Here is a 13619-nt window from a genome sequence, read left to right on the forward strand (position 1 = left end):
TGATACATTTTCATTATCCTGTAAATCAGTATCATCATTTGAATGTTTTGTTTTGAATTCCATAAAAAGTCCATATCACTCAGATAGCCTACATAAATCACACTTTGTCATTAAAACAACATGTTCCAGTAGTATCCCATAACTTTTCTCCCGATGACATCATTGGGAGGACTAGCTAAATCTCTCTCTCTCTCTCTCTCTCTCTCTCTCTCTCTCTCTCTCTCTCCCCCTCTCTCTCTTCAATTAAAATGGTTGTAGTATTGGCATGGTAAAATGTAAAATATCTCATTATTTATTGAATATAATTCTCTCTCTCTCTCTCTCTCTCTCTCTCTCTCTCTCTCTCTCTCTCTCTCTCTCTCTCTCTCTGTCTCTCTCTCTCTCTCTCCCACTCCCTCACTGGTTTACTTTGACATTGAGAGAGTATATTTTCGACCCTCTCCCTCTCTCCGTTGCCCTGCCTCCGTTAGTGGCTGCGTCACAGCGGGCAGGGCGGTGCCCCCAGGTAGGCGCGCCAGTGGTGTGAGCGCTTACACGCGCGCGCGCACACACACACGCACACACGCACGCACGCACACACGCACTTGGAACCCCCCCATCCCAAAACACACACACACACACACACACACACACACACACACACACACACACACACACACACACACACACACACACACACACACACACACAACATACATCCCTCTCTCTGACTCTCTCTCTCTCTCCACCAGTGTTGCCAGGTCTGCTTATTAAAGCGACTTTGGGCTTGTTTTGTAAAGTTTTGTAGATATTGGTAGTTGCGGGTTGCGTTTTTTGGCTTGACTAGTTGTTTCTAAAGTGTAGTTGCTTACTTGGTCTTGCTTCGGATGCTTCCATGTTGTTTAAACCAGGGTTTCTCAAACATTTTCAAGTCAAGGACCCCCAAATGAATATGAATTTGTCTGCGCCTCTGCGGACCCCCATCTGAAAATATTTTATGCCAGGGACCCCCATACAAGATTTGTGTTTTTCTTTTTTTTATTGCAGCTCGGCTATTTTCAAATAGCCAATGTATATGTTTAAGGTGCTAATGTTCATAGTCGCTTCTTTTGGCTTCTGGGCTTGTTTTCGTAGACCTGGTTGCTTGGTTCCCTCACAGAATCTGGCAACACTGCTCTCCACACAGAGTCGTGTGTGTTCAGCATCAGCAGTAGTAGTTGCGGTCAAACAGCCAGGAGACCATCAGGTGCCACGTCCAGTTCCTCCAGTTGCCAAGAGCGAGAGCAGAGCAGAGCAGTGCAACCTCCGAGTCCTCCGGGTAGTTAACACTCGCGGCGCACAACAAACGGAGGATTTTTTTTGTGTGTGTGAGAGAAACCCCCCGGCGCTGCTGCTGCTGCTGCTGACTGGAGACTCTAAGGAACTACATTACACACAATCCTTCACTTCTGCTTTTTTTCTTCTCCCCCCCTCTTTCTCTCTCTCGCTCTACGGGAGGTGAACCGCGGTGTCATTATGTTCAGCTGGGTGAAACAGGAGCAGGGAGGTCGGAATAAAGAAGGGGAGATGTACCAGACGGTGACGGAGGGTCTCCAGAGCCTGTACACTAGGAAGCTGCTGCCTCTGGAGGAGACCTACCTCTTCCATGACTTCCACTCGCCGGCGCTGGAGGCGGCCGACTTCCAGAGCAAGCCCATGGTGCTGCTGGTGGGCCAGTACTCCACCGGGAAGACCACCTTCATCAGGTATATTATACACACCTGTGAGTGTGACCTGTCCTCCTCACCTGCAGTGGTGGAAAAAGTATTCAAATTCTTTACTTAAGTAAAAGTACCAATACTGCAAAATAAAAATACTCTTATTACAAGTGAAAGTCCATAATTCAAAATTTACTTGAGTAAAAGTACAAAAGTATTGTCATCAAAATGTACTGAAAGTACCAAAAGTAAAAGTACTAAAATGTTTGTAAATAGCAGATCTACAACAAGCTCACAACAGTTGTGAGCTTGTAGATCGGCTATTTTCAAATAGCCTATGTATAAAATAGGGCTAAAGTGGTTAATGTATGTTTCATAATATCATCATTTATATCTGAAAAGTAACTAGTAACTAAAGTTTTCAAATAATTGTAGTGGAGTAAAAGTACAATATTTGCCTCTGAGATGTAGAGGAGTAAAAGTACTGAAAATGGGAAATACTCCAGTAAAGTAAAAATTCCTCAAAAGTGTACTTAAGTACAGTATTTGAGTAAATGTACTTAGTTACTTTCCACCACTGTATATTATACACACCTGTGACCTGTCCTCCTCACCTGACCACCGTGTCATGACGCACTACGAATAGCCCTACACCTATGGTGGTGTTGTTTTGTCTTAGACCACGTTAAGTAATAAGTAATAACCAGTGGTGGAATAAGTATTCACATTTTGTTCTACTTAAGTAAAAATTATCAATACTGCAATGTAGAAGTACTCTGTCACAATTAAAAGGCCGAAATTCAACATTTACTTGAGTAAAGGTACGAAAGTATTGGCATCTAAATATACTTAAAGTACTTTTCAAATGTATAAAAAAGATCTTTAGAAAATAGCCGATGTATAAGCTGAATAAAAAAGCTACACCTGTGGTGTTGTTTTGTCTTAGATCACGTTAACCCAAACCAATCCTGGTCCAACACAGAAGTAAATGTTGCATCATCATGTAATGAACATAAAGTACATGATATTAAACGTTGGAGAACATGCTTGCACAGTAAAAATGAGCGGGTATAAATATTTATTTGTACCCTCTCAGAGTTACAAATGGATCAATAAACAGGATTTACCTATGCATGATAAGGCCAAGGGTGTGTGTGTGTGTGTGCGCACGTTTGTTTGTGTGTGTGTGTGTGTGTGTGTGGTGCCAACAAGAGAGAAATGTGTGAGAGAAATGTGTGTAGTGTAAATATCAAGCATATGTCAGCCTCCATAGAGGCAAAACTTAAAGGGATAGTTCACCCCCAAAATTACTTTTTTCTATCGATTACTTACCCCATGGAGCCTTGAATTCATGGAGATTTTTGTCGCATTCCTAAGCCAATAATTTGATGACCAGTGGAGTCATCGTTTAAGTTATTGGCTTAGGAATGTGACAAAAACTAAAAAATCTCCATGAATTCAAGGCTTCATGGGGTGGGTAATTGATAGAAAATAAGATTTTTTTGGGGTGAACTATCCCTTAACTACCAATGAGGCCATTATTAGTTTTTGTCAGGCCAAATTATTCAGACATGGTAAGACAAGTGAAATGATACAAAGGAAAAGCTTGTTAACAGTTTATGAACCCATGTTCTAGCATTTCTGTGTCGCTTTTAGTGAAGGTGTTATCCTTGAATTAAAAATGAAACCTTAACCAAACCCTTCTCTGTTTTCTTCTACTGAACCCCTGGGGCTCATCTGTTACCCGAGCCCCCCTGTTTATATTTCTACCTGGTGGGGGTGTTTGCATTTCAAACCTAGAACTGATTCTAAACTTTTACTGTCAGCTACAGTATGGAAACAGCTGGAGGCAAGAATGTAAAATAAAGGAAGAGAGAAGCAGAGAATGAGTGAGTAAGGGAATACCTCTCTCTTTCCCCCTCGCTCTCCTCTCGCTCTCTCCAAGTAACCTCTTGACTTTCTCAATTTCAGTTCAATTCAATTCAGCATGCTTCATTGGCATAAAAGTTAATAACAATATTATTAAAAGCTTTAAGATCATATATTATTCATACATTTGATACACACTGTATGTGTGTGTGTGTGGCGGGGGGGGGGGGGATTCTTTCTCTCTGTTTTGTTTGTTTATTAGTTTGAGGTCTGATCCCCTATGTTCTATTGTTCAGTCAGCGACGACTGCTGGACCAGACATGATCCTTCCTTTCTCCTCTCATCTAGGGACTGGACTGTGTGTGGGTGTGTGTTTATGTTTGTCTGTCACTGTGAGTGTTTATGTTTGTGTTTATGTCTTTTTGTGTGAAGTGTGCAGTGAACTTGCGTAGGCTAGCCTACATGTGCTTGTATTTGTAGACATGGGCACCAAATAGTTGTGGAACATTTTTTGAGTATGGCGGTGTTCACCTGAGAACCTTTTTTGTATTAGCCCATTAAGATCTGAGGCCGATTCTACAAATGCCTTCTAAAGTAGTTCGGAAGTTCTCACAATTTCAAGATTTTATAGAAATGTTCAAAAATAGATGTACAAGCTCGCAGCACGGCACGAAGTGACGCACTGTGAGCTTGTATATCTGCTATTTTTGAGAAGCCAAAGCAAAAATCTATAATGACATGTCTGATGCTTTCCGGTTTTAATGGGTTAGTATACAACTAACTTTTTAATATTAAACAGTCTGAACTGCAGATTTGTGAAGGGACAGTACACTCTGAGTTAAATGAACACTCAGGATTTTGCGGAGTAACCATTCACCGCATGGTCAACAGACTGACCATGTCCAGCCCACTGTGGTCTGATTACACAGAGAACACAACCATGACGTTGTTCAGACAACCAGTTCTGGTGTGACTGTGTGCTTGAGCTGAAAGCTTTACAGAGTGGGTGGATACCATGAGGGCTGGCCACCAAGGTACACACACACACACACACACACACACACACACACACACACACACACACACACACACACACACACACACACACACACACACACACACACACACACACACACACACACACACACACACACACACACACACACACACACACACATACACTAGTGGTGGGAAAAAACGAAATCGTGAACGTAACAGTTTCAAGAAGTGAACGTGTTCGTTCACGGCAAAGAACTAGTTCTTATGAACAAATCGATCATGACCGACCCATCACTAACACACACACACACACACACACACACGCACACGGGTGGAGATGGGCGGATATAACGCTAAAAACCAAGATAATGTTGTTGTGGTGAATTTTCATGATTAGCATACTTGTGAATATCCTCAAAAGCAACTTAAATTGTATATGTATATTAATTAGACCAAAAACCTGCTGCAGTCCTATCTGTCTTGACAACAGCCTATATAACGTTACACACACTTGAACACACACAGCTGGGCTGGCCTGATAGTATGCCCTACTGAGAAATAGGTTAACACGCCCCTTTTTGGTACACACACACACACACACACACACACACACACACACACACACACACACACACACACACACACACACACACACACACACACACACACACACACACACACACACACACACACACACACACACACACACACACACAGGTTGTCACCACAATAGCTGCCTTTTGTTGCCCATGCAGTAATGCTTTGTTTTGTTAAACATGCAAATGTACACATAGCAAAGTGGCGCACACACACACACACACACACACACACAGTCTTTACAATTTCCTTGGTCTGGTTGGTTCACCTGCGTGGCTAGTGGCTAGATGGCTAACCGGCTGTGTGTCAGACGCCTGAGTAATACTTGCAGATATACAAGCTCACAATGGACTACAACCTGAGGCATTATGAGCTTGTAGATTGCCATTGTTGGTGTGTGACACCTGCAAGCAACAGTACAGTGTAACTCAGGCATTACAAGCTGGATGTGCCACTGGTAGGCTACAAAGTACAACCTGACAACTTGACCTCGGACCTTTTAATAGAATCGCTTCCCAAATACTATTTAATGCAGTCATGGCGATCACCTAGTTTTGTTTAGCAGACCAATTGTACTAGGCACCAAACAAACACCTCTTGTCGACCGTTTTTCTCTGCCAAAGGTGTTCTAAAGCGCTGACCTAGGTGCATCTCAAACAACTGACTTGCGTCATCAATTTCCAATGCCTTCCTTCAGTTCATACATCTGTGTTGCACAGGTCAGCCGGTTTATTTAGCTGATGGCGTACTGTACTGTACCATTTTGATGATTATAGTTGGTTTCGTTTTCTTTGGTCATTGTGTTCAGATTTCCTAGACAAACCGAGATATTGAACTTAAGGAGGCTTATAAACATAAACACTCTCCAAGATATCCTGGCATGGATAATGCCACTCCCCCGCAGCTAATCATGATTGAAAACCGTCTCGGACTTGCTTTCTTACAGATAAATGTATCTCTGACTCTGAAGCGCCGTTTATCATCAATGTGTGTTCCCAGATACTTAATAACATCTAACATTCACAAGCCAGCTGGTTACCTAGCTAGTGCAGCAGGCTTACAGAGTTACATTACAGCCGCTAACGGGTGCCCTGCCTTCAATAGAAGATCATGTTTAGACTTGTGGATACAGTATGTGGCTGTTTCAGTGGTTCTGAACACAGACTCGATCTGGAGTGTTCAGACTGAATGACCTCCAACTAGAGTTACACACATCATCAGTGACCTTATTGTGTGTGTGTGTGTGTGTGTGTGTGTGTGTGTGTGTGTGTGTGTGTGTGTGTGTGTGTGTGTGTGTGTTCATACAGTATTTGCTGGCTACAGACAACTTGCTGGTTGCTATGCAAGGTGAAGGAGATGGGTGTGTAGGGGTGGGATCTGTCACTCTGGGAAGTCTCACTGAAGTAACCATGCTAGTTTTGTTTATTAATTGTACCACATAGTTCATTCAAAATCACAGTATTTACACAAGTTATTCTCTATGGAAGAGATTTCTGCAGCACTTTGCAACACTGTGCATGTGCGCACACACACACACACACACACACACACACACACACACACACACACACACACACACACACACACACACACACACACACACACACACACACACACACACACACACACACACACACATAGGGGTTCCGCCCTGCCCTGAGGAATGTTATGAATCATGGGAACTTAAAAAGAATGCTATGAATCATGGGAGCTGAGGCCAATGAAGTGCAGAGTCGACACATTTAATCTGTCATGTGCATTGGTTGAAATAAAACCTTTATACAGAGTAAAACAGCACAGGTTATTGAAGTTGAGTTGAAATAAGAATTTTCAAATTTTCAAAAATAGCAAAAAAATCTTCTTCAATTAATTTTAAAGTCAAGTACAAGATTTTGTGATGCAACCCCCCCACCCCCACTCCCAGCCAAGAAAATCATTAATAACAATTAAGCAATGTTTTGGCTATCACTTGTTAGTAGTGATTTATTACAGAGACAAATAGACTTCCAGGCACAGAGTGAGTTCTGGTTCATTCATTCATTCTGGTTATCAGTGAATGTTGGCCTCAGGAGTTTGAATGTGACTGCATGTGGAAATCTTAAGCTACACTCACTGTGTGTGTGTGTGTGTGTGTGTGTGTGTGTGTGTGTGTGTGTGTGCGTGCGTGTGTGTTTCTCTGCTGTGATCTGTTTGATGGCCCCTGACCTTGTCTCCTTTTCCGACAGGATGGCACTGGAGGAGGGATTGAGTAAACAGATGGAAGTGGGAAGGAGGGATGGGGGAGACCGAGGGTTAAAGAGGGTTGGGGGGCAGGGGGGGGGGGGTGGTGGTGATGGAGGTAGTGAGACATCTATACCAGTTTGTACCAGTCTACTGTACAAATGAATGATCTGCTCTAGGATCATTGGGTTTAGGAAGATAGAAAAGTCATGAATGATGGAAAATGTAGTGATGGGCATGGTGAGAGACAGAGAGAGAGATTGTGTGAGTGTGTGGGGGGGCCATGAGTCATTCATTGATGGGAAGTGGGAGGAGGAAGGACAGAATAGATCAATAGAGAGGTTGAATGATGAGTGCTGATGAGCTGTTACTGGATATATATAGAAAGAGAGAGACAGAGTAATGGCCAATTTATGCTCAGTCGTACGACAGTGTCTTGCATCTGCAACACGTTGTGAGCTTCTAGATCTGCTATTTTAAACCCTGTAGCACTTTGAGATTCGCAATAGTGGTGGGAAAAAAACGTTCATTTCAGTGAACAAACAATTTCGTTCACGTTCACGTTCACGGCAATGATTCGTTCAAATGATTCGTTCACGTTCTCGTTCAGTAGCGCTATTTTCTAGTGTAAAACACCATCGCGGGAGCGTTTTTTTTACGTCGCGTGTACAGCCCGACCTCCCGTCCTGTGTGCGGGGGGAGGGGATGGGGGCATGAACGATAGCGTGAACGTAACAGTTTCAGAAAGTGAACGAGCTTGTTCACGGCAAAGAACTAGTTATTTTGAACGAATCGATCATGAATGACACATCACTAATTCGCAAGAATGTAAAGTGCGTTATAAATAAAATGCATTATTATTATTATTTTTGGCGTGTGACACTATCGTTCAATCAAGGGCTTACAGAGAAAGTGACAGGGTATGGGAGAGAGAGATATATAGAGAGAAACATTGGGTTTTGGTATCATGTTAACTGTTATAGCCTTGACATTAGGGGGTTTGTGTGTGTGGAGAAGGTGATGGTGAAGTACCTTGCTCAAGGACAAATTGAAAGGGAGGGGGGATTGTCTCATTCCCTTGGTGCATGGTTTCCCCAGTATGTTTGGGGATTCAAAATGGCGACCGGATAACCTCAATAGCCAAGGTTGTTTTTTTCTGTCTTCTGGTCGGCTGGCACAACAGGAAGTACTTGGACAGGGACTCTGTGCCGCATTCCATTTCTCTTGTCTTTACAGCACTTCCTTCCTTTTCTCACTTTTCCTTAACCCTGGAAAAGTCATTGTGAGGTCGTGAAGGTCGAGGCAGAGATGAAAGGAAGGGGAAAACTAGTTGTTTTTATTTTAGTCTGTCTAAACATAGCTCTGGTGGCAAGAACCCCAGACTGCATCAGAGCAACATCACATACAGTCACTCTTTCCACTACTGCTCATATCCTGCTCAACATCCCTGTCGCTGCAGTAAAACCCTGAATGTTAATTCAACTCTGAGAGTGTACAAATGTAACCAAACGGATGCTTACAGGTCCGTTATGTTCCGTTTGGTTAAATGTGCATGCTATAAATTGATAAATTAAGGATACTAGCATAGTAAGCATATTATTCCATATGACAGAATTATGATGTATGAGTTGTTAAAATACATCAAAACTGTTTGTAAAGTGACTTCATAACTCGTTAGGCTATTTGTGGGAGAATTAAGTAATCTAACTACGCAGAAAGGTGAATGCATAGTTTTTAAGTTTCTTAGCAGATCATTAAGCAAGCAGACCGCATCTTATCCTAACAAGGCCTCTGCCTTCCCTCCCTGTCGTCTGTTTCTCTCTGCTCTCCTCTCTATTACCTCCCTGCTCCCTCCCAAACTCCTCTTGTAAGCAGTATTTAACCTTTTCAAACCACACCCTCAAAGACGGTAATCTCCACGACCGAACTACCCCCTCTGGCATGGGCATACCGGCCTCTTTATACAGATGTTTGGAACCCTTATCCTCCTATAATTTGACAAACCTCTGTAACTCTGTTTGTTTGTTTGTTTGTTTGTGGTGGTGAAGCTGCCCGGTTCTCCTCAGTGGCTGGAGCAATTGGCCGTGTATGCGTGGACACGCACGTGCGCATGCACGTTGGGGAGGCACGTGTCACAATGTACATTATTTGTGTTTGCGCGACGCCCGTGTGTGTGTGTTCGCGACGGGCCGCATGAGTGTGTGTGTGTGTGTGTGTGTGTGTGTGTGTGTGTGTGTGTGTGTGTGTGTGTGTGTGTGTGTGTGTGTGTGTGTGTGTGTGTGTGTGTGTGTGTGTGTGTGTGTGTGTGTGTGTGTGTGTGTGTGTGTGTGTGTGTGTGTGTGTGTGTGTGTGTGTGTGTGTGTGTGTGTGTGTGTGTGTGTGTGTGTGTGTGTGCTCGCGACGGCTCGCGCGTGTGTGTGTTGGCGACGGGGGACGGCTCCGCCTGTTAGATCTACATGCGCGGGTGTTTGTGTGTGTTCTGTGCCTCCACGACGGGATGTGCGTGTGTGTGTACACACTACACAGTACAAACTCACTTTCGATCCCTGATAAAATGTCTGTTCTCAGCGCATAAGCCAAACAGCACACTTTGGGTGCTCATATCCCCCTACGGGTATGGTCTAGTATCCCTAACAAAAGGAGTAACACCTTCCTTACCTTCAGGCTACTTAGATCAGGGGTTCTCAACCTTTTCAGGCCGCGACCCCCAAAATAATGATATTATTTCCCGCGACCCTGCGGGGGGTCCCGAATTTTTTTTGCGGTTCTGGGCGGATTGGGTATGTTTTTTTCCCGGTTTTTGGTTACTTTATTTCGGTTTTAGGGTTAGGGTTAGGTTATTTAATTATAATAGGTTATTTGAGAATTATTAGGGTTAGGGTTAGGGTTCCTAATGTTAATAATGAAATATTTTTTTCTTGAATTTAGTAAATTAACTGATAAAACATGAATTAATAATAACATAAACAAATATTTTGTAAAAAATAAAATTATATATATTATATTATATATTATAAAAATTTTTTTTCACATTCACCAAAATATCTGGCGACCCCCCCCAAATTATTTGGCGACCCCCCTGGGGGTCACGACCCCCAGGTTGAGAACCACTGACTTAGATCACAGACAGGCTTTCAGGGCAATGTATGGGCAATATTATGGGCTTGGAGTGAATGGAATATTGACATATTAATAATATATATTAGTAATTTGATATTTGCTATTACGGTAGCTTTAAATGAAGATTCAGGAGTTAACTCCATATGGGTCCATATTTACACTTTCAGAGTTACATTTTGCTGTGAAGAGAGGTGACTGTTTGGTTGTTGGACCACACACTGTATACATTAACTCATCCTGGAACAGGAGTTCTCTAGTATATCTTCAGTATACTGTCCAGTCAGCCATCCTTCAGTGGCTACGTGGAGGACAGGGGGTGTCAGCAACAGCCTGATCTGAGAACAGTTCCGGATATCAGTAACGGCATATTTACAACTGGTTTCTATGGAAACTCTACCCCTTTCTGTCTCTGACCTTTAGTTTGGTCTACTGTGCCAGCAAAATAAACTGTGGTGTGTGCGTGTGCGTGCGTGCGTGCGCACGTGTTTTCTGAGTGCGCACAGTGTTGACTCAGTACCAGGATCCAAACAATACAGAAGGAAAGGGAGGATTCATTGTTCTGTTTGATTTATCTCCCTGTCAGTCTGCCAGTCTTTCTGTTGGTCTACAACTCTGCATATCTGTCTGTCCGTCTGACTGAGTGTGTCTTTCTGCCCTCTGTCTGTCTGTCTGTCTCACAGTCTTGCTTCTGTAAATACTGTTTGTCTCACTTTCAGCCTGTATTTCTGTCTGTCTGATCCAGTATTGAGATAATTCTCAGGTCTGTGTATAAGTTATAAAGACAATGCAAGACAGGTCTGTATATATATACAGAGAGTGCAGATAGACAGGTCTCTGTATGTTATACAGACAGTGCAGAGAGACAGGGTGCATTAGACAGGCCTGTCCATGTTACAATTTTCTATTTAGTCATTTAACAAACGCTCTTATCCAGAACGAGTGCAAGATTGAAGTAAATGACATGAACCCTAGTCAACAAACGACTGGGGAAATGGTGCGAATAAATCTATTAAGTGCTACAAGTAACTAGGATACCAGGTAAACATCAAACCTAGCATCAGTCTACTCTAAACAACATGCCATCCAAATAACTTGCTTAGCATTTGTGGTCAAGCTAAATAAAATAAAAATAACATACACAACATGTGAATAAATCTGGATTGTATAACTAGCATCTATCAAAATAGGAACCAAGAAGTGATATGAGAATGAGGAGTTCTAGTGGCGAGTGTTAAGACCGCAGCAGAAATTGGTAATCTGTGTATGTGTGCATTAGACAGTGCAGAGAGACAGCTCTGTGTACTTTAGACAGTCTGTGCAGATAGACAGCTCTGTGTATATTAGACAGACTATGTAGAGAGACAGCTCTGTGTGCAGTAGACAGACTGTGCACATAGATAGCTCTGCGTATATTGGACAGACTATATAGAGAGGACAGTTCTGTGTAGAGTAGACCGACTATGCAGAGAGACAGCTTTGTGTATACACAGACTGTACTGTGTACAGAGACTGGAGCGTGTGGCCATTACATTAAGCAGCACATTTACCCCGGTTAGCAACTCATAATGTAATAATGCGTATATAATATAGTAAAATTGCCTAACACATGTTGTACAGCCAGTATATAATGTAATAATTTAGAACGATTGTCAAATAAATAATGCAGTGGGTACGACGGCTGAATATCCACCGCCTAACTTCAAACATTATGAACAGTCATTATGTTATGAGTAACATGGTTCAGTCATAAGGCATCACTGTAAACAATAATCACTTCCAGAACTGATGATACAGAACACTTATTGATCACACCTCTCTTTCTCTCTCACAGGTATCTGTTGGAACAGGATTTTCCAGGGATGCGGATTGGTCCAGAACCAACGACAGATGGATTCATAGCAGTGATGTACGGCGAGAACGAGGGTGTCATCCCTGGCAACGCCCTGGTTGTCGACCCCAAGAAACCATTCAGGAAACTGAACGCCTTCGGAAACTCTTTCCTTAACCGGTACGAGCACACATAAGCACACACAAGCACATACAAACACACCCAAGACCGATCATTCATCATTGTCAATTTCCAAGATTACTGGCTATCGTGTGTGTGTGTGTGTGTGTGTGCGGCCTGGCATCTGGAATGTTCCATGACCTCACAGTGGAGCTGAGAACCCACAGCTCTGAGATCAGATGATTAATTTGTTTTTTTATCACAAAACATTGTTAATATTATAAACATGTGGTTCTACTGATAAGAGGTGGCAGACCGCGAGGTTGTCGCTGCTGAATTATAATTTGCATTTAAAACCTAACACACAAACCAAACACCTCAATCAAACAGCCAGTCATTCAGTGTGTGTATAATATGAGGCTTCAGTTTTGAGGTGTTAGTTTTGATTGTTACTGATTGATTACTTCTTGTTCAGTATGACAGCCAACGACACGGTCTGTAAGTGTGATACACACACGTGCATATACGCACACACACTACATACTGTACATAGGCCTGTAAGTGTGATACACACACGTGCATACGCACACACACTACATACTGTACATAGGCCTGTAAGTGTGATACACACACGTGCATATGCACACACACTACATACTGTACATAGGCCCCTGGGCCTGAGACTGTCTCAGAATGTTTTGTACTAGGCTACTACTACCTTTCAACCATAGCTATTCTTTTCATAATGTCGAATGGGAAATGTATTTGTCTCATTAGCAACAACTATGCAGTAATGTTGAAGAAAAGGAACTTTGAAAGACACTTTATGATAAACCATACATTATTTTAGACCTTTCCAGCACAGAAAAGAAAGAAGGAACTGAAATCTCAGCCATATATGTATTACCATACATGAAACTGCATCAAGTGCTGTAATCAGTATTATAATTTGTCTCATCAGCAATAATTGCACATCAATGGCAAAGAAAGGGAACATGGAAAGACACGTTGGACAAACCACAAATCATTTGACTTGACTTTTCCAGCGACAGTGAACTGAGAATAAAAGGGACTGAAATCATCCAACCATGTGTACCATCTTCAGCTTTGTGTGCAAGGGGCAGGGACAGATCAATATAAAAAATATGAGGTATTTATTTTGTTGACATAAAAAAGTAATCAATCAAATA

The 13619-nt window shown here is 42.4% G+C and overlaps 1 protein-coding gene across 1 annotated transcript in view; it reads left to right on the top strand.

Annotated features, from left to right (window-relative positions):
• Positions 1 to 1184: 1184 nt before the first annotated feature.
• The window catches only part of ehd4 (EH-domain containing 4), a 36929-nt gene continuing 24494 nt past the window's right edge, over positions 1185 to 13619 (top strand). The window contains exons 1-2 of the mRNA XM_080414723.1: positions 1185 to 1724; positions 12313 to 12489. Of these exons, the coding sequence (XP_080270849.1) occupies positions 1495 to 1724; positions 12313 to 12489 (407 nt within the window). The 5' untranslated portion in view covers positions 1185 to 1494. The remainder of the gene's footprint in view (positions 1725 to 12312; positions 12490 to 13619) is intronic.

The sequence above is a fragment of the Gymnoscopelus braueri genome (assembly GCF_963280865.1).
Source record: "Gymnoscopelus braueri genome assembly, chromosome: 19".
Taxonomy (NCBI): domain Eukaryota; kingdom Metazoa; phylum Chordata; class Actinopteri; order Myctophiformes; family Myctophidae; genus Gymnoscopelus; species Gymnoscopelus braueri.